Genomic DNA, 22259 nt, shown 5'->3' on the forward strand with positions numbered 1-22259 from the left:
GTGTTGTGTGTCTCAGTTCCCCTGGCTAGGAAAACGGATTCCCTTCCCCCTTGCGCTTCCAGGTGAGGCGATGCCTCGCCCTGCTTCAGCTCTCGCTGGTCAGGCTGCAGTAGCTGACCAGCACCGATTGTCCAGCACTCCCTAGTGAGATGACCCCAGTACCTCAGTTGAAAATGCAGAAATCACCGGTCTTCTGTGTCGCTCACGCTGGGAGTTGGAGACTGGAGCTATTCCTATTCGGCCATCTTGCTCCACCCTGGTAACAGGGTTCGCTCTTGTTGTTAAAAGACTTTTTCCTTTCTGAGTTTCACTGCTTTTTTTTTTTTTTTTTTTTTTTTTTTTTTTTTTTTTTTGGAGACAGGGTCTAACTCTGATGCCCAGGTTGAAGTACAGAGGCACAATCACAGTTCACTGCAGCCTTAAACTCCTGGGCTCAAATGATCCTCCTGTCTCAGTCGGCCATTGAGATGACCTGTGTGAGCTGCCATGCTTAGCCTTGGCTACATTTTTAGAACACAAATAGGTTAACTATATTCAATCCCCAATCATATATTTCTCTTTTGAATTATAACTTAAAATTAGGCTCCAGAAGAAAGTAGAATACATTTCATATTTATTAAAATTAATTCTTAAATTTTTTCCAAAAAAATTATTTCTGAGATGGTCAGGAATCCTCAGAAAAGGAGATTCTGTAGATTTTTGTTTATCTGAATTGGAGACAGAGCCTCTGTCACGCAGTCTGCAGTGCAGTGGTGCCTTCATGGCTCACTGCAGTCTGGACCTCCTGAACTCAAGCAATCCTCTCACTTAAGCCTCCCAAGTAGCTGGAACTACAGGCATGCACCACCCTGCCCACCTAATTGTCTATTTTTTATAGAGATGAGGTCTCATTGTGCTGCCAAGGATGGTCTTGCACTCCTGGATTCAAGCTATCCTCCTGCCTCAGACTCTAAGAAAAATAAGAAATCTACATTAGTTAACTTGTGTTTGATTATCTGGTTTACCTATGGATATTAAAATGGCAATCAGCCTGTTATAATCTAGGATGAAACACTATCCCCTTTTTATTGTGAAAGTAGAGGAAACTAGTTAACTCAACATGAGGTAAAATGTTTGTATTTGGTGTAAGCTGTGGTGAGATTTACTGGAATACTTTGGCCTGATTACAGTCAACACATGTATAACAAGGTCACCTTTGTTAAATATGTTGAGTTTTCTCTGCAATTATTGCATTTCCAGGCATTCACATGAGGACAAAGAAGGAAGATTTATACTCTGGGTGATAATAGGCTCCTGGCAAAGCCCAAGTCAGTTGAAGACTCACTGCATCTCATAGAGAACTGGAAATGTATAGATTAATGAAGCAACTTATGACTTTCTGTGCCAGACTTTTCACCATTGCCATACTCTTCTCTTTCACACCCTAGGCCTGTTTAACATGATGTTTCTGGTGCCTGGGATGAACTTTGCCTTCTTCTTAATGTAGTGAATTCCAACTTGTCCTCCAAGATCCAGATTAATTGCCACCTCCTTTGTGGAACCGTTGAACTTAGATTTACCCTCTTCTCAATACTGAGCTCAAGGCTCTTTTTACCACTCTTTATTTTAACACTTATACATTTTGATGCCATCTTTTCAGTAAAATTACCATAATGGAAATGCAAAGAGAGCAGGGAGAGTTTAGTTTTATTTATTTGCAGTATCCTCAGTACCTTAAAAAATGCCTGGTACAAAGGAGCTGTATAAATATATGTTGAATGGTCCATTTTTTAAGTATGTGTAGACACATGGGTATGATTTGGAGGAAGGAAACAAGGTGAACCAAATACGGTTCTCATTATCCATATGATTCAGTTGAGCTATGAGGACAGACATCAGAAGATATAGGCATTGGGATTGCAAAGAGAAATAGATGCTGAATTAGACAGAATACTTCCATTAAATGTTTATGAGCTATTTAAATATCATATGCCAAGTGTGAAATGATGACAGAGAATTGAGTTGTAAATACATATTAAGAGAAAAAGTATAGAGACTTGAGATTGTCCAGATTTATCAAAAGAGGCAGGATATAAAGGGAAAGATTTAAGTAGCAGAAAAGAGGAGATTTAGTATCAATGAAATGAAGGGATGGTGATAAAGAAGGACACGCTTTGTGAGTAAAAATGAGCAGATCATTTATTAATAGAAATTCTGGACAATAAAGTTGAGAGATGAGCCAAACCTAGACTCAGAGTGGGTGACATTGCGCAAGAAAGACATTTAGCCTTCATGAGTTTCAGTTTCCTTATTTGTAATTTGTTAATAATAGCTTGGTTTTGCTGTTTCACAGGATTGCTGTGGCACTCAAATGAGTCAGGATGATTCTGACATAGGCACACATAAGCATTAAGAAACAGTAGGATGCAATTTGGAATAAACATTATAATTTAAATAGAGGAAAAATACTGGAAGGAAATACATCTGAATTAACTGTACTTACAGTAGAATGAAAAGATTATGAATGATTTTTCCCTCCAGTTTTCTTTATATTCCAAATCATTATTGAAGAACATATAGTAATTAAAATGCATTTTATTAAAAAAATTATCCTAGGTGCTGAGAAAGTAAGAGTGAATAAAAGAAACAAGGTTTGACTTCTCAAGGAGCTTACATTTTAGTAGGCACAGACAAAATAATATGGATATATAAGATAATTTTGGATAATTGCTCCAGTAGTGATATGGTGATAAAGAAGGGTGCTGCTGCTACACAGAAGGGCAAGGGAGAGCAGAAATCTATTTGAGCAAAGTCCAACATGCCGTGTTGGGGGAGGATGTTATAGGCAGTGGAACAGGCAGCTGCAAAGCGCATGAGCAGACTGAGCTGCATGTGTTCAAAAAACAGAAGGGAAGTGAGTGTGGCTGGAACACAGGGATGGAGGAGGAGAGTGGTGGGAAGTGAAGTCGGAAAGATACACCAGGGCTCGATCATGAAGGACCTTTGAATCTACAGTGAGGAAATTAGATTTTATTCTCAGTTCAATGACAAGACCTAAGTTAATAATATACATATATACATACATAGTAACACATATATGCCTATATATGTGATAAAATTGAACTGCTAAATGATAAAATGAACTCCATCATAATTTCTTGTCATTACATAATCTGCCCAGTTCTAATTAATGGGGGAAAATGAGGTTGTTGTATATACAGTCACATGTGTCCTTTCCAGCATTAGGTATTTTAAAAGTGAAAGCAGTTTGGCATCATCTCTCCACGCTAGTATGTTGGATGATTGATAACATATTCAAATGCCATTTATTGAGCTCTCCACAATGGGATGAAGATAAATGTTGATTAAAAACACCAGTATTCTGCATGCCAATTCTGGTTCTCTGCTTAATTTGCTATTATTTTCTTTTGCATTTTTTTATTATTCAAAATAAAAGGATCAATGGTGCATATGAAAAATAGATGTTAAGGAGAAAATTTGCAGATGTTAAGCTTTGTAGATTTTGCTACAGAGTATTTCAGAATAAGTATTTGTATTTCTCTTCATGGCAGCACATTATTTGTAAGAAATAAAGAGCTGAACTCCTTGTGTGGACAAATCCCTGGTAGAGTGATTTTGGCACTTACAGAGGCACGTTAACTACTTTGAGTCCCTGTTGCTTCATCACTGACTTCATTATCCTTTCGGAGCACTCTATAGAATCTGCTCCCAGAAATGCAGAGGCCCAATGGAAGAGCAAGCCTTTTTCTTCTGACCTTTTAGTGCCTAAAACAATAGACATATGAAATACTGTGCACTTGTAATGCTGCCTAGAAAGTAGGACATTTCTTTGTGAAAGCACATGTTAATGGAACTTTGATGTCGATTTTAAAGATTCCATTCTGTCTTCAGTGTCTGCGAAGGTAAATATTGATCTTAAGCAACATGAGGCACATTCCCATCTCCAGAGAGAGCATTAATATACACACAACCTTCTTTCTGTAGGATGAAGAACTGGCAACATTAATGCTGTCAGTGCCAGACAGAGAAACATGATTTGCCTTATCCTTTCCTTCACTTCCTTTCCATTAGAAATAAGAATTAAAAAAATAAAGTCTATCAAGGCTTTGTCTGCCTTGGTCTTTGTTCTGTTTTTTGAAATGATTCGCATTTCTTAATCATTCAGAAAGAAGTATCAAAAACAAAACCGCTTTTGACAGTTCCCACTGGAATAGACAAGATATGACACCAATCCCTACATTTTCATCCTCAAAAATGATAATGATCTCTTCTGAAAGAAAACGATACAGTTTTCAAGGAGCTGTAATTTTCTATCTTCTTTGATGTAGTCATCAATGCCTTTTCAACAGATGTTTCATATAGAGTCCATGTCAAGATATTCAAGGTGATTCAGAATAAATAGATGATACCCTTCAGCCCTTGCCCTTGGGTGGCTTAGAGGCTTGTTGTTTTGGGAAAGACAAATATAACTCAAATTACTTAAGAATACTTAGAAGTAATTTAGTGGTTTTAAGTCTTGTGTTCAAATTTTGCCTTCATCCTTACCTCTTTCCAGCGGTGAGATATGCTTATCCCCTGGAACCTCAAAATTCTCTACAAAACAAAGATAATATTAGTAACTATCTTCTAGGGTTGCCATGAAGAGATTAATAATATAATGAATTATGCATATATAGTATTTAGCTTGGTGCCAGGCCTCCAAATAAGTACTTAAAAGCAGTAGTTTTTTCTGGGTAATCGTTGATAAGTAATAATTATTAGGTCAAGCAAGTTTTCTTAAAAATGGCCTTCAAGGATTATATGACACACTTATATTCATGAATTGTAAATATGTGCTATTTCATATTTTTCTTAATAGGCATTTTAAATTGTTGTTTGGCATACAATGTTGGTCTCCCTGAAGCAAAAATATTTTCTGGTCCTTCAAGTGAACAGTTTGGCTATGCAGTGCAGCAGTTCATAAATCCAAAAGGCAACTGGTAAGAATATTCTCTTCTTTATGATTTCAATAAAAACACAAAATAAATTTCATATTTGACTTCAATTGCTTTTTCAAATTGGTGCCTTTAATAAATGTACTATAAATGGGTGGCCCTCAAATATCCTTAAATGAACAATCTTACTTTGAGAGTTGACAACTGCAGACTGATCATTAATGGGATGGTATAATGGTTCATTTTTTAAAACCTGGGTAGAAAATTGTCTCTAAATATTCAAAAGCAAATTTATAATATCAGTTTTGACCATCTAATACATAAGTAGGTAGATTGATAGATAGAATGATAGATTTGTCTTCATTTCTTATCACATAAACTGATATTCATTGAACTTCGTAAATCATCACCTAGTTATTAATGCTATCTCTGGGCCATTTCTAAATGGTAGAATTGTTCGTTCCCTAAATTTTTTCTTTAGCAAGTTTTTGTCTACTTGCTTCATTCTAAGTTAGCCTTCTCCCCTACATGTGGTGAAGGGTCCTCACAAACATCAATGCAAAATGTACAAAGGTGGCTTTCTCTAGCATATTAACACTTTTATTTTGCCTCAAAGTGCCCCCAGTCTTTTCATGCTATGTGATGGTTACGTTTTCAAAGCATGGCCATTCTACCCAGGTGAAAAACAACCACCTCGATGGATATGGAAATCTAGTTCCCATAATAATAATGCAAGTGAACCCAGAGAAATGAGGTAATTTGAAAGTTGTATTTGGGAAGAAGAGCCATAGATCCTATTCTGCCAGAGTTAATGCCCACTTGTGGACACAGGTCCTGCCATGGGGACCTTATCTCCTTGTTGCAGCAGAAGGCTCCAGACCATCCCCACTCACCCTGGAACTTCAGATTCTGAATCTCCACTCTGTAGAGCTCTTTTCAATGAGTAAATGGGCTGTTGTTGGCTTATCAAATAAGAACTGTAATGTGTGGCCAAGTGCAGTGGCTCATGCTTGTAATCTGAGCACTTTGGGAGGCTGAGGTAGGAGGATCACTTGAGCCTAGGAGTTAGAGACCACCTGGGCAACATCGGGAGACCTCATCCCTATTAAAAATCTAAAAATCAGCTGGGTATGGAGGTGCATGCCTGCAGTCCCAGCTACTCAGGAAGCCGAGGTGGGAGGATCGCTTGAGCCCAGGAGTTTGAGGCTGCAGTGAGCTATGTTGGCACCACTGCACTCCAACCTGAGTGACAGAGTAAGATCCTGTCTCAAAAAACAAAACAAAACAAAAAAAAACTATAATACATAAGCCTTTTTTCTGTGTGAACTTCCATTTGATACTCTAAACAATTGAATTCAAAGAAAGGTTCAGGATCACACATTGGGGCATGCCTGTCTATGTGATGAGGAAACAAAATGATATCATCCCATGAGAGGGCAGCATTTCTCAGGAGGTGTCTTGGAGGATGTAAATCGTGAGCTGGGTTTTAAGCAGTGGAGATGAGTATTAACTAAGGTGAGGAGACTTGGAAAACAATGCATGTAGAGACAGTTTATTAATCATCTGGAAAGATAAGAACACCTGATTGGAAACTAAAGATTAGCAATTACTGTAACCATTTGGGATACGAGAGAGTTGCATGTCTAACAATTATCAAATGATGCTTTGATAATCGTAAAGTGGTGAGGAGGCTAGAAAGATGATATGGTCAGTATATTTTGACCTTGGAATCTAGCAGATGAAGTAGCTAGTGACCCACAGTTTTACATATTCAGCCCTAATTTTTTCCCTCAGACTGCTATATTAAACAATTCATTCAATGTCTCCACTTTAATGGCCAGTAGACATACCAAACTTAACTGGGAGAACACAAGTATCTGATTTTCTGCACAAACTAATGAGGCCAAAAACCTTGGCTTGTCTTCTTTCTCCTCCCCTATATCTTATCCATGAGCCAGTCCTGTTAATCCTATCACCAAAATACCAATTATACCTGGCCATTCCTCACTGTCTCTCCTGCTGCCACCCTGATAGAAGCCAACACCAGCTCCCACAGGCACTGCTGCAGCAGCTTCTCCACCTGCCTTCAGCTTCCCTTGTTGCCAGCTTTATTCTGCTCTCTTTGCTCTAGCCAGTGTGAACTGTTAAAAACATGGCTCGGCTAGGAACAGTGGCTCACACCTGTAATCCCAGCACTTTGGGAGGCCAAGGTGGGTGGATCACTTGAGGCCAGAATTTCAAGACCAGCCTGATCAACATGATGAAACCCCATCTCTGCTAAAAATACGAAAATCAGCCAGGTGTGGTGGTGGGCACTTGTAATCCCAGCTACTCCAGAGGCAGAGGCAGGAGAATCGCTTGAACCTGGGAGGTGGAGGTTGCAGTGAGCCAAGATCATACGATTGCACTGTAGCCTGGGTGACAGAGTGAGACTCCATCTCAAAAAACAAAAACCACAGCTCACTCCCTAGATTAAAATTCCCTAAAGGATGCTCTGTGATTGGGTGTCAGCCTGTCTTTCCTATTACCATCTTTTACACTTTCTCCTTTGCTTTCTATGCTCCAAGGACTAAGTCTTTTGTCTGTTCCTTGAACATGCGTAACTCATTCCTGTTTCAAAGCTTTTGCAAATTCTTTTCTCCTGCCTGGAAGAGTCTTCCCTAAGATCATCACTCAAATGTTTTTCATCTTTCACTCTCAGCTCAAATGTTTCCTCCTCATAGACCTTTCAGAGCAACCCTATCTGTATAGCACTCAACTGCTGAGTCATTCTAGCCTTACAGGTGGATTTATTTTCTAACAATTAGTACTATCTTAAATGATATATACTTGTTTATATGCTCATTATCTGTCTCCTGCCACTGTCTCTGAGTTCAGGGACATTGTTTTGTTGACTGCTGCATTCTCAGCACCCAGACTGATATCTGGCACTGAGTAAAGAATCAATAATTATTTGTTAAATGACTAAATGGAAGTCCTAATTCTAAATGATTTATCCCAAGTGCTATACAAAGTGAGCTATAGTAGACTGACTTAGGACCTATGAGGTGAAAGGGAGGTTCAGATGAACTCCACTGTTCTAGTCCATAGACATGTCCTAGCTGAGGACATCTGGCACTGAATTTGAAGTGATTCTTTTAAGTAACAGCTTTCCCGGGCAGAGTAAATCTAAGAGAAAGAGCCAACATCAGTAATAGACATTACTGAAGGTGATAAGCCTTTCAAGGATTGTAAGGGGCTCAACCACCGGCCATGCTGCAGGTTGGAAGTTGAACAAGACGAAAACGGACACAGAGTTGAGAGGATCCCACCAGGCAGTCCTGGGAACACGAGAGGCAGCCATATCTCCTTTCTCTAGCTAACATTCCCTCTAAGTATCCAAGACATTGTTAAAAGACAAGTATATTTGCAGTTTATAGTGAGATTATAGTGCTAGTAAGACCAGGAACACTGGACATTTCTAAATCCTGCCTAGACCTTCTCGTGACATCACTGAATGATGAATAAACACAGGACAATAGGTCTGGGAAGCAAGGCACCACTCTATTATTGGCTGGGCCAGTGCTTTGAACAACAGTATACAGCTTTCTGGCAAGGTGTAGCACTGAGTTTAGGCTCAAGGCCTAACCACCAGATGATACAAGCATACCCCACTATGCAAGAGGAAGAGACAGCACCTGTCTGACCTGAAGGGCTGAACCATACAGAATTGAGAAGCAGGAAGGACAGAGAACAAAAATTGGCCAGGCAAGTCTGTCTGGGTCCTTTTGTTGGTCTGGTCTTATGAAGCAAAGAAACAAGAGATGCAAAACCATGGACATGATTTTCTGAACTACACGAGGTACAGAAAGTGCAAAACAGTTGCTGGCCTTAAGGAGTGTGGAATAGAGTCAGTGAGGAAGATTTATATGCAGAATAGACAGCTTTGAATAATACAGAAGACATCACTCAATGTAAACTCCTTGCAGTTAATGGTATTGGTTTTCTTTTAGTGTCACTAGCTATAATCACTTAATATTAAGAGCTCATTTTCTTTTCCCAAGGCCTGGATCATTAGAGAGACAAGGTTTTCTCATGACCCAGCCCTGCCAAGGTACCTTGCCACAGAGGGCAGGGCTGTGGCCAGGATCCAGGTGAGTGGGTTATCCCATTACAGTGCTAGAGTGGGCCACGTTAGAACAAGCAGTCTTCATGACTCTAGGCTCAAGGCAAATCGTATGAAACTTGGAACCCAGAATTGCCTGTTTGTTTTGACAATGGGCCCTGTGCCCTTCTCTACTCTTAATTTATGACAGTTGCATAGGCATTATGGAAGTAGCAGATGTGGGAAGGACTGTTTAAATACTGACTTTCCTTCTGATACTAATCAAGTTAGCTTTGGACACAGAAAGTGGTATGATCATGAATTATTCCTTTGCAAATTGTGAGTCCTTTTTCCATGGATTTATCATATAATACATGCACATGTGCACACATGCATGCACACACACACACAAACACACACACACAACTTTGTTTTCTTTATTCCCTTACTGCTTATTCTGAAGCTGTCATTTTGGTACCTTTTTCCTCTGCTTACTTTGACTTCCTTTATAATCTGTCTATCTAAGTCCTGACTTCACGCCTTTCCCTCAAACAACTCACCGAAGCCTCTAGTCTGAGTATTCTTAAATCATACTCTGTTATTTTTAAAGTACAATTTTAGCTCTTTCATGTGTGCCATGTTTCTAAGAATTTATGGGCATATTTACATCAGGATCTACCAGATTTTAACAAAATAATCTTAATTCTTTTGCTAGTTTCATTTATGAGACTTTCATTGCACTATGAACTTCAACTCTAGAAACAGTGGTGACATGGCTTTGATAATTCTGGAGCCTTTTTAACAGTCTCAAGTGAGCGGGATAATTTTAAAGCAACCTGACCTCCCAAGCAGAGTACCTGGGCAGCCCTCTGGCTGTAAGTAAGGCTGTGGTCTGTTCTCTTTTCAGTGTAGGCGGAGGGAACATCCCGCTTCAGAGCCCTTACTTCACACACAGGATGTTCCAATGTGGATGATGCAATTCTTATCACAAACAATCTACAAAGGATTGAGATATGTTTAAAATCATTTCCTGGAGTTTGTGGTGATATGCACTCTTTCTGTTTGTCTAATCTGAAGGCCTGTTGCAAGAACAATCTGAGCTCATTATGTGACTCAAAAACCATAGAGAACTGCAATCACTTGTTGAAGAGGACTGACTGGGAATTAGGGTATTTCCAGTTGTAGAAATGTCTTTCATTCTAGCAAGGACTAGTACATTCTTTTTCCTTAAAGAGAGAGGAGAAATAGAACATGTGTCATAGCAAAAAAAAAAAGAAAAAAAAAATCCACCTATATACGAGCTTATAGTTTTAACTTTTAATTGAGAAAATTTTAATAAAGCTTTATGTGTGTTGTAAATATAACATTGTCATCCACAGATGTGCCTATAAGAGAACTTTAAATTAAAAAAATAAGAAAAAATGTTTAATTCTATAACAGATATCAAAGATTATGTCACTTGATACTTTGGTAATAACAATACCTGGTATTTATTGAGTACTCTTTCCTTGCCAAACATGTAATACCCATAATTACTCTAGGAGCTTTGCAAAATTATTACCCCCTTTACAAATGAGAGGAGTATGACTCAGAAAGGTTAAGTAATTAACCTAAGACTACAGAGCTGATAATTAATAACTATAGGGGAAGCTAATGCAAAATGAGATAAAACGTTCCAAATGTACATATTTTTGTAAGTATCCAAGGAGAGTGACAGGATGTAACTGGCATTTATAAATAATATTTAAATTTTATTTTAACATAAACTTTATGAAGTAAGAGAAACTTTCAGAATATTGAATGGAAAATTCTGTTACAGAATTTATAGCATCATTGGCTTTACCATCAACTGTTTCCCGGGCAAAGATGATAGTTACCATCCATCTTTTCATCCTCTCATAGACAGGAATTTCTTGTATAAATATATTCGGGAGCTGGAGCACAAGGGTTTTCCCTCAGCTTCCCCACCACCCGCTGGGTGACTTTGGGAAAGTCACACAACTTCTCTGGAGCAGAAAGTATGCCCTCCCTATCAAACTGGAATGTTATGAGCACCTTGTGTGAGAATAAAAGTAAAGCACTTCAGGGCCCGGCTCGGTGGCTCATGCCTGCAATCCCAACACTTCGGGAGGCCAAGGCGGGTGGATCACTTGAAGTCAGGAGTTTGAGATCAGCCTGGCCAACATGGTGAAACCCTGTCTCTACCAAAACTATAAAAAATTAGCCGGGCGTGGTGGCAGGCACCTGCAATCCCAGCTCCTTGGGAGGCTGAGGCAGAGGTTGCAGTGAGCTGAGATCACATCACTGCAGTCTAGCCTGGGCAACAGAGGGAGACTCCATCTCAAAAACAAAACTGGGTCCTCCCTACCTCTTCCTATCCCTTCAACCAATTCTCATCTGTCATGGATTAGCTTCCATGCATATTGATTAGCTTCTGTCCATTTCTTCTTCTTCTTGGCCAAGAATGCTATTCCAATCCTCTTTCCAAAATAATCATGTCTTTGTCTTTTATGATATAGCCTTTTAAATATTAGCCAATTATCATCCTTTATATCTCTTTCAAAGATAAAAGTCTCTTGCCTTAGGTTGTTCTGGCAGTGCCATTTAACATGCCAGCTTCGTTTATTCAGAGTTTGCTTTTATCTTATTTGACTTAATTAAATTTATTTATTTATTTATCTGAGACAGAGTCACAGTCTGTCACCCAGGCTGGAATGCAGTGGCTCAATTTTGGCTCACTGCAACCTCTGCCTCCCAGGTTCAAGGATTCTCATGTCTCGGCCTCCTGAATAGCTGGAATCACAGGCCACCATACTCGGCTAATTTTTTTTTTTTTTTGAGATGGAGTCTCACACTGTCACCCAGGCTGGAATGCAGTAGGGCGATCTTGGCTCACTGCAAGCTCCTCCTCCTATGTTCATGCCATTCTCCTCCTTCAGCCTCCTGAGACTATAGGGACTACAGGCGCCCGCCACCATGCCTGGCTAAATTTTTGTGATTTTAGTAGACACGGCGTTTCACCGTGTTGGCCAGGCTTGTCTCAAACTCCTGGCCTCAAGTGATCCCATCTCATCCTCCCAAAGTGTTGGGATTACAGGCGTGAGCCACTGAGCCTGGCTTTACTTTTATTTTAAATTTATAACATATACATTCCTTTTCTTCTTCCATTCAATTTTATTTTTTACTCATAACTTAATCCAGTGTTTGATTCTGTAAAGACATTAGAAATCCAACTGTAATATATTCTTACACTTCTATTTTAACTTTAAATACTTATTGTTAAAATTTTTATAAACAGTTATTACGCTATTGCTGTACAATTAAGCCATCCTCAGCACTATTAATACAGGTATCCAAAGTGACATGTCTCATATCAACAATGACAACCCCCCATCAAGAGGCAGAGGTTGCAGTGAGCCGAGATCACGTCACTGCACTCCAGCCGGGGTGACAGAGTTAGACTCCATCTCAAAAACAAACAAACAAACAAACAAAATTATAGTAGGAAGGACACTTTAAATATCCCCTGATTTGCTTCTTCATTCCTTCACTCTGGATACAAGTTTGTGTGTGCACCTACAAACACATGAATACATACATACCTATTGTTTGTGACTCACACGTGGGACAGATGTTGCTCCAGAATGTCTGGGGTGCTTTAATGATCTGTAAAAATCCTCCGTGCCTCACCAACAAGTCTTATAATTTTAAGCTTTCACAATAATGTGTGAATATCTGTTTCTGGAATAAAGTTCATTTACAAAGGTGATTAGAACTTACACACACACCTTCCTAGTATCTGGTTGTCAAAGACATTTACATCCATCTATCTCCATCTAAAGAAGGATCTGGGGAATGCTAAGTGGCATAAGTGGAAACTATTTATTAACTTGCTATGCCCCACATGATGGGAAAGCAAACAGTGCTTCTCTAGGAGAGTTCCAAGGGAACTTAATATGGTAAAAAGAACCAGTGATTTTGAACAAAAGGGCAGGAGTGCAGATATATAGGTGATGCTTTTGCTTAGACCCTTAAAGTCTATTTCTTTAAATGAAAACATAAATAGTTATACACTTGACTCACAGAGTGTTTAAAGGATCAAAGGAGATAATGCACATAAAAAATGCTTTATGAGCTATAAAGCAGTTTACAAATGTTGCTATTCTAGTTTTTATCATCGATGAAACAACCATCTGCCAAAGCACCTAGTTGCCCATGGGCTTTGATTTGCAAAATGTGGTAGTCTTAAAATTATCCCCCTCTTTCCCTCCAATAGCCAAGAACAGGAGTTTGTATTATCACAGGGCTTTACGGTTAATATTTAACTTTTGAAAACTACTTGTTGGATGACAAGAAGTAACATAATCAGTTTATATTGATTGTATTTCTTCTAGTGCCAAAGCTAATTTCTGGAGTTTTTTATGAGACAGAACAGTTAGCTTAAAATGTTTTAGCAATAGTGAAGTTGGTGGTCTCTTTATCATGAAACTGAAAGACGTTGAAGGTCTAGCCATCCCACTAATTGAGGAAACAACGTGGAAGCCTAGAAGTCTGAGGCAAAATAATGAGGCCTAAATACTAAAATTGCCTTTCAATATATGCCAAAGAATTTAATTAATAAATTTATAATAGCAGTATTTCCAAAGAAGACCTAAAAAATGAAATGACTGTCTTTACCTGTCTTCCTTCTTCCCAGAGACGAGCAGCCTTCATGGGTGAATTCTTTCCATCACAAACTCATTTTAAGTTTACCAGCAGAAAGCAGGTATCATTTAGAGCTCACCAAGCACCTTGTGAAGTCCATAGCCTGGAACTAAACAATATAAGAAACAATATTTATATACTATAGACTTTGAAAATTTTTATATCCATGTAGATATCATGTAGCTATGATAAGTTTCTAATCCAAAGTAAAATATCCCCTTGGATGACTTATAGACCTCTCAAACTTAAAATATCTCACAGTGAACTCTTGAGCTTCCCCTATTACAAAATCTTGCTCTGCTGACAGCATCCCCTTTAATCTGATGGTAGTGACTAGTTTCTTTCAGTTTCTCAGCCAAACATCTTTAGGCTGTCTTTGACTGTTATTCATTCATTCATTCACTGAAAGACCAACTCCTCAAGAAGTCCTGTGGCCCCTACCATCATACTGTGTCTAAAACAAGACCACCTCTCACCACTTTCCCTTCTGTCAGCCCTGTATGAGCGCTCCATCATCTCTTGCCTGAATGATTGCAGTTGCCTTCTAAGTACTTTACCCGACTCAACTGTGCTTCAATACTATCATTCCCAGCAGTGTGGCCTTCAAAATTCTTCTAAAATATGTCAGATCACATCATGCTGTACTCAAAACCCTCCAATGGCATTCTAATTTCCCTCAGTTGGAAAGCTGAGGCCTTCTATTAATCATTACATACAAGTCACTACATGATCTATCACTACCAATAGGACTACCACCTCTTTCCACTACCCTCTCACTCATTCTCTTCCAGCCACAGGGTTTTTGCATTTGCTGTTCCTGCAGCCTGGACTATTCTGCCACTAGAGTCTTAAGGTTTACTCTTTAATCTCCTTCAAGTTTTTACTTAAAATTACCTTCTCAGCGAGGCCATCCCTGACCATTCCAATAAAGATTATACTGCTCTCCACCCCACATTCCTAACTCCAGCCTGCTTGTTTTACTCCCAAAGCACTGATCACTACCACTATATGTTTTACTTACTTACTACATTTATTGTCTATTTTTTCCCACTAGAACGTAAGCTCCTCAGGCTAGAAACTGTTTTACTAATTTATTCACTAGTATATCCTCAGTACCTAGAATGAGGTCTGGTACATAATAGGCCTGGCCACCATGTATAGACTCACAGATTGTATATTGCACAAGGCCTGGACACACCATTTGAGGAATGGTATCCACTGGAGTTGTGTATCATTTCAGTCCCTAAGAGCGCAATAAACATTTGTTATAAAATTGAATAAAACAAAATGTTTTGCCCTACTATCTTAAGTACACCTCTGTCAGTAATCTCTGGTAAAAATCTCGAGTATTGAAGAAAACACTTGGAGAATTTACAGACTCACAGACCAAAGGAGGATATTTATAACAGCCCCTAGATTGTGAGTTTAAAACTGTCCTACCTACACCACCATAAATACTGCTTGCTAACTAAACAAAGTATTTTGAATTCCACTGGAGGTAGGCAAATTGGCTGTGTTTTGAAAGTCTACATAATCACTACTTTCCCACAAGATAATTGAACAGTAAGTGTTATTTAAAGTAGTCTTGGAATAATTCCCAGTTTCACTGGAAGAAAAGAAAAGTTTGTATCTTGGGATTTTGTTTTGTTTTGAGAATCAGCACACATGCCTGTTCATGCAACTCTTTTGTCTGGTTGGGATTAAATTAAATCCATTACTTCAAAAAGGTTTTGCCATACTTTAGCAGGTATACTTACCAACATATCCTATTTCCCACCTTGGTAACAGTCTCTCGTGATGTGTCTCTTCCTGCATGTAAGATTTCGTAGAGAAATATAACAGCCTCCCTCTTCTTCCTGTCTGATTAAGTTAAGAATGTCACAGTTTTCTTGGAATAGCCATTGGTGATGTCGTAGCCTCTTCTTATGAGGGCGAGTTGTCAGGAACTAGGATTTCACTGAGGCCTTAGGGTATGAATGAGGAGGAGAGTCTGCTGGAAATGTTTCTAGTAAAGAAGGTAAACAAAGGTTAGTAACTTCTCTGTAGTCACCAACATGACCTGTAGCCTACTTATTAATGTGGTTCACAATATTTAAGAAATGAGTCATACATGATGAAGAAACCCTTGTTCTTCAAGAGTTACCAAAATGGCTTGTTTTTCCACTATTTTCTATTGCCTTGTGTGAAGAGTTTAAGATAGCATAATACTGTCAGACATGTATTTACATGTATCTTTTGGAGAATTTCAAGTGCTTTCACATCCTTCCTGTTAGGTGGCACACAACTGCACAGATGCTTACTTTTCTCTTCTTTCTGATTAACTTAGAAGAGCTGCAGTTTTCACAGAGGTGGTCTTGATGTTATAACCCCTCCTGAGCTGCAAGATTATCAAATCCTGAATTCTTAGATAAGGTGGTAGGAGGTGACAGGGAGAGTCTCCAGGGAGTGCTTAGTTGATAGAAAAAAAAATAGTCTGCTCAGGGAGAAAACGGCTAGTAGTTGCAGCTTTGCCACCGGAGGCTCTGATGAACAAAACAGTTAAATTTTAGATCAGACACACTCCTCTTTTTTTTCTCAGCAAGCCTCTCTTGGACTGTGGTGAGGATGGTTGGAAATGTGCATAGTAGAATCACCTGAATTTGGCATTTGCATTTGGTATTGTCTGAACATACCCTGTTCCTACCTGCCATTGAGTTTGTAGTTGGTGTTGTCTGAACATACCTTGTTCCAACCTGCCACTGAGAACAGTGTGGCCTAGGCCCCACAGTATGGATGTGCCCTCACAGGCCAGCTGTGCTTGGTGTCCAGTCTACAGCCCCTTCATATATCACACAGCCACACACACCTTCACATAAGTGTGACCTGACTCCCTGTGTCTGGTTTCTAATCCATGCTAGTTCTAGAACCTACCTCATCTGCTAAGATCATTTTCCCAATCTGGGCCCTCTGCCAGGCCTTCCTGCAGCTAAGAGGAAGGACATTAGCCTAAAGGTTAAGAACCTGGGCTTCCGCACTTGGTTTTCAGTAGCCATGGAAATATGAGCAAGTCACTCATCAATCTGTGTCTCAGTGTCTCAGTGATTCCCTCTGTAAAATGGAAATAGAGTAAAATGGAGATGAGATCATCCCCAGTGACTGGGCGCAGTGGCTCACACCTGTAATCCCAGTGCTTTGGGAGGCTGAGGAGGGTGGATCACTTGAAGTCAGCAGTTCCAGATCAGCCTGGCCAACATGATGAAATGCAATCTCTATTAAAAAAGTGCAAAAGATAGCTGGGCGTAGTGGTACATGTCTATAATACCAGCTATTCAGGAGGTTGAGGCAGGAGAATCACTTGAACCCAGGAAGTGGAGGTTGCAGTGGGCCAAGATTGCGCCACTGCACTCCAGCCTAAGTGACACAGGAAGACGCCATCTCAAAAAAGAAAAAGATAATCTCAGGCTTCTTCTGCAGATGAAATTAGATAATCACATAGTACCAGATGTTGAAAATTTTACTATAATTGATAGGAATTAATTAATGAATACCAAGGGGCAGAGCCACAGTTCCTATGATAGTTTCTTGCTATAAGGTGCTATTTTGTTCTCTACATTTACTCTATAGTAAGCTTTTGTTTGAGGAAAAAAATGCCAGTTTGATGTACAGTAGATATGCAGAGGCTGAGTCAGGAACAGATGATGCAATAACACAATAGTAACAGAATGTATGATGCTTTTCTCTCAACATGGTTGATTTTTTTTTTTTTTTTTTTTTTTTTTTTACTTTTACTTGAACCAAACAAGCAAAAATACATGCTCCCCAAAAGAACAGAAGTAAGGATTTTCTTTGAAAGGCTGAGGTGGGAGGATCACCTGAGGTTAGGAGTTCAAGACCAGCCTGGCAAACATGGCAAAACCCCTACTAAAATACAAAATTAGCCAGGTTTGGTGGTGTGGGCCTGTAGTCTTAGCTACTTGGGAGGCCGAGGCAAGAGAATCGCTTGAACCTGAGAGGCGGAGCTTGCAGTGAACCAAGATGGTGCCACTGCACTCCAGCCTAGGCAAGAGAGAGAGACTCCCATCTCAAAAAAAAAGTTAGGATTTTCTGCTTAACTTTTCCTTAAGCAGGAAACTCTTTATAAAATAATAGCATAGGGGTGGAGCAAGATGGCCAAATAGGAACAGCTACAGTCTCCAACTCCCAGCGCGAGCGACACAGAAGACCGGTGATTTCTGCATTTTCAACTGAGGTACTGGGGTCATCTCACTAGGGAGTGCCGGACAATCGGTGCTGGTCAGCTGCTGCAGCCCGACCAGCGAGAGCTGAAGCAGGGCGAGGCATCGCCTCCCCTGGGAAGCGCAAGGGGAAGGGAATCGGTTTTCNCTACCATCAGAGTGAACAGGCAACCTACAGAATGGGAGAAAATTGTAAACCTAACTACGGTAATATTTTAAAAGGTAAATTATGCTAAATTATTAACTCACAAGAAGAAAAAATCTTTCAACTCTAACATTAAGGCTAAGTGAATTAAAGTATCTTAGAATGCTCTATATTAGGTTGAGAATAATTTTGTAAGATGTATGAGGAGAGAACTTATTACTGAACTATTAACTTTCAAAATAATCTGTATTTTCCTTTTTCCCTGATTGTTCATGCTATTCTGTCTGCTAACACTTCAGGTTAAAACCTTCATCCTTTGGCGTCCATTTTTGTATCCTTGGACCATCTTAATGTTTCTTCTACTGGTAAACTAGATCATATATTCCAGGTCATTTGAACTTTTGTTTTACTTGTCACATATATCTAGTTTTACTAGATTTAGAAGACAGCAGTCTGCTTTAATCCTTTTGTATCTACTGTACCTCAACATGGGGCATATGTTGTTTAATGATAATTATAAAATATATATACAGAAGGTTCAAGAAAGAATTTTAGTTTCTTTGATATTTTAATCCTTCCCAATATTGACATGAAAAAAAAATGGAAGCAAATATGCTTCCATGTTAATTGAATGCTGCTGCAGTTTCTAAAGATCAAACTGATACCTGGGCTCTTTCTGTGTAATCTTCTGTGGTTCCAAGTGTCAGGTTAGTTCTTCTTCAGGAAAACCCATAGTCTCTAGGTGAAGTTCTGAAGGAAGTGAAACTAACCAAAGGAAAGATGTAAACACCAATCTCATCCTGTATTCTAGACATATGCACCTTGTTACACATAAAGATAGCTCCTAACATATTTGTTCTATATTTTTGCTAAGTATCCCCTTATAAAGACAGTTAGCATAAAGCCACTTAGATAAGATATCTGCTCTCTAAATGAGTCAACATATGAAAATGCTCAGGGCATAGAAAGCACTGAACAAAGGCTAGTTGTTGTTCTTGATTTTAATTTTGTTTCATTCTTTAGAGCTGTGCTGAACAATATGTAGCCATGAGTCACATGTGAGTACTGAGCAGTTGAGATGTTACTTTTCCATATTGAGATGTGCTCTTAAGTATAAAGTCTACACTGAAGTTCAAAGACTTAGGAAAAAGGAATGTCAAATATCTCATTACTAATTTTGATACTGCATGCTAGTTTTGATTGCATGCTAGTTTGGATATATTGAGTTAAATAAAATATATTTTTAAAATTAATTTCACCTGTTGCTTTTTATGTTCTTAATGTGGCTGGCTACTAGAAAATTTGAAATTATATGTGTGGCTCATATTCTTGGCTTGCATTATATTTCTATTGGATGACATTGCTTTAAAGAGACCTTCTAGGGTGTGTGGCAAAGCAGCAGTATTACAGACATTGATCAAGGCTCTTGATCAGCTAAGCAGAAATGAAGCCGGTCAAATCGTAGCTGAACAAATATAAACTATTCACATTGAAATTTAAATGTGTTTTTCACTGTTTGTGATCAGGTTTATCTTTAAAAAACTACACTTAACACTTTGTGTCTAATGAAAAAAGTCTCTTTCTAGGTTACTGGTTGGTTCACCCTGGAGTGGCTTTCCTGAGAACCGAATGGGAGATGTGTATAAGTGTCCCGTTGACCTATCCACTGCCACATGTGAAAAACTAAATTTGCAGAGTAAGTTTAAATTTACTTGCGAAGCAAGTGATTTGTCTTAGACTCAACGGAAAAATAACATCACAACAATCATTGTTCTGTCTTAAAGAAATATAGGCAGCTTTTTTTGCCCTTGTGTCTTTAGAAATATGGGGCACAATTGTATCCAAATTTCCAAAACAGTTTGGAGACTTAACTTAATGAGATGTGTGGAAAATGTGCTGCCTCCTGGACTGTTTACCTCCAGACCATGGACTGGTTTCCATCAACATTTACAATAATTTTGATGATTACTTGCAGAAGTCCGAAACCATCCATATTTCTTTCTCTCCTCTTTGCAAAATAAACCTTTAAGCTTGGAAACATAACTCAAGAATGGATACAGTGGTTGATGCCCTAGGTCAGTGGAAGACAGGAGGTGGAGAGATTTATTTAGTATATTATATGGCTAGTCTAATTTCCTTTCAACATTCACCCACTATTGCTTTGAGCCAGATTCTATCATAGGGCGTTCTTTGATAACACTTCAAGGATATTCTTACTGACCCAGAAAAAAAAAAGGCATTAGATAGAGCTACTATGACTTTCAAAAGAGAGGAAAAAATGGTGTCCTCAAATGTGTTTTGTTTGGCCAGAATATTGTAAATAATAATAATAATAATTAAACATCTGTAAGTCATATCCTCTTTAGAGCCCACTCCTTATTGCCTTATGTTCTGCAGCCTCACACATTAATGTGAGTTACCAGATCACTGAAGGCGTTGCATTTCTCCACACTTCATTATATAACTCAGGTACCTATATTGACACTAAATTCAATGCTACATGAAAACATGGGTGTGCCTGGTTTTTTTTTTTTTAATATCTTTAAGTAAATGAGAAATATTTAATCACTTTAAAAAATTGTTTTCCCTTTGAAAGCTTCAACAAGCATTCCAAATGTTACTGAGATGAAAACCAACATGAGCCTCGGCTTGACCCTCACAAGGAACATGGGAACTGGAGGGTTTCTCGTGAGTGTTTACTTTACAAATCATTATTCCTCTCAAGAAAGTATGTAGATCCCCGTCACTATCCCTCCCAATCTGGGGGTTTAGATGCTTAGAACTTGCTTATTGATAAATTATGCTATTTATTTGGCTATCCAGTGTTGAATATTCAAAATAATGTTGATGTGTAGACTTTTTAGGATATTCAGCGAAACCACTGCTACTGAATGTTTTGAAGAAAAGGGAACAAAAAGAATCCTGATTCTTTCCCCTTGAAAAGTGTGCTGAGTATTTGCTGATAACAGCAGAATCCCAAATCTCATTTCTACTTCCTGTAGGATCAGTCAAGATAGGTACTGCTAATTTAAAAGTAGGTTTCAAAGCTAAAAGTATTTTGGTTTTAAACATTTCCTGTAATTGTTGAGTAATCTGGTGTTATCTGAGGCACGGAACAGTCTCTCATATCATATCAGTGTTCACGTTCATTTAGTTATGAAAAGAGTAAAAAGACATCACTAATCAGTGAAATAGAATGCCTTGTTTAACAAGTGCTTTTGGAACAATTAATTGATTAATATTTACGTATCCAAATACACTGTCAAGTGAATTGAAAGTTAATATAAAAAAATAGAGAAAATGGAAATTTTCTGAAGGATGGAAAATTTCTGAGTTTAAAGCTAATAAAAAAAAACATAGCAAATTGTTGAAAGGATTTGACTATATAATAAAAGGGAAAAGCATCACACACGAAAAAAAAAGCTTAAAACAAATAAAACACAATCTTATTTGAAATGTCCATTGACTCACATAGGTATGCATATGTATGTATAACCCTGTTAAAATTGTCTTAAAGAGGTCGGGTACGGTGTCTCATGGCTGTAATCCCAGCAATGTGGGAGGCTGAGGCGTGGATCACCTGTGGTCAAGATTTCAAGACCAGCCTGGCCAACATGGTGAAACCCTGTCTCTCCTAAAAATGCAAAAGTCAGCCAGGAGTGGTGGCACACACCTGTAATGCCAGCTACTCGGGAGGCTGAGGCAGGAGAATCACTGGAACCCAGGAGGCAAAGGTTGTAGTGAGCCAAGATCATGCCACTCAAAAAAAAAGAAAAAGAAAAAAAAAATGTCTTAGCGTAATTCAACTTTATATCAGTTTTATCTAAACCATTGGCACGCTTCCTTAAAAATCCTATGTTTTATAACTGTATTATTCTAAAAATGTAATCAATTTTGAACAATGTCATTCTATTTTTACTAATGGATATTATTATTCTGATGACTGTGCTGCCAGTAAGTGAATTAGATATTGCTTGTGATATGTGTTAAGATCAGTGCATAAATGAATATTGCAAGGGATCTTTATGGTTTATGATATTCCAAAGTCTTTACAATAAGGTTTCTTTAATCTTTTTGTTTGTTTGATTTTAAGATTGCAAAAATGTAAAGAAAGAACATACTGATACTTAGAGATTACAGAATGTGCCTCAAAATTTTAATCTATAACTCCAGATAAA

The 22259-nt window shown here is 38.5% G+C and overlaps 1 protein-coding gene across 1 annotated transcript in view; it reads left to right on the top strand.

Annotated features, from left to right (window-relative positions):
- ITGA2 (integrin subunit alpha 2) overlaps positions 1 to 22259 on the top strand; it is a 111238-nt gene that overhangs the window by 42334 nt on the left and 46645 nt on the right. Inside the window, exons 2-4 of the mRNA XM_017863362.1 lie at positions 4859 to 4979; positions 19668 to 19777; positions 20678 to 20769. Of these exons, the coding sequence (XP_017718851.1) occupies positions 4859 to 4979; positions 19668 to 19777; positions 20678 to 20769 (323 nt within the window). The remainder of the gene's footprint in view (positions 1 to 4858; positions 4980 to 19667; positions 19778 to 20677; positions 20770 to 22259) is intronic.

This window comes from Rhinopithecus bieti, unplaced genomic scaffold, assembly GCF_001698545.2.
Source record: "Rhinopithecus bieti isolate Rb0 unplaced genomic scaffold, ASM169854v2 scaffold_65209, whole genome shotgun sequence".
Lineage (NCBI taxonomy): Eukaryota > Metazoa > Chordata > Mammalia > Primates > Cercopithecidae > Rhinopithecus > Rhinopithecus bieti.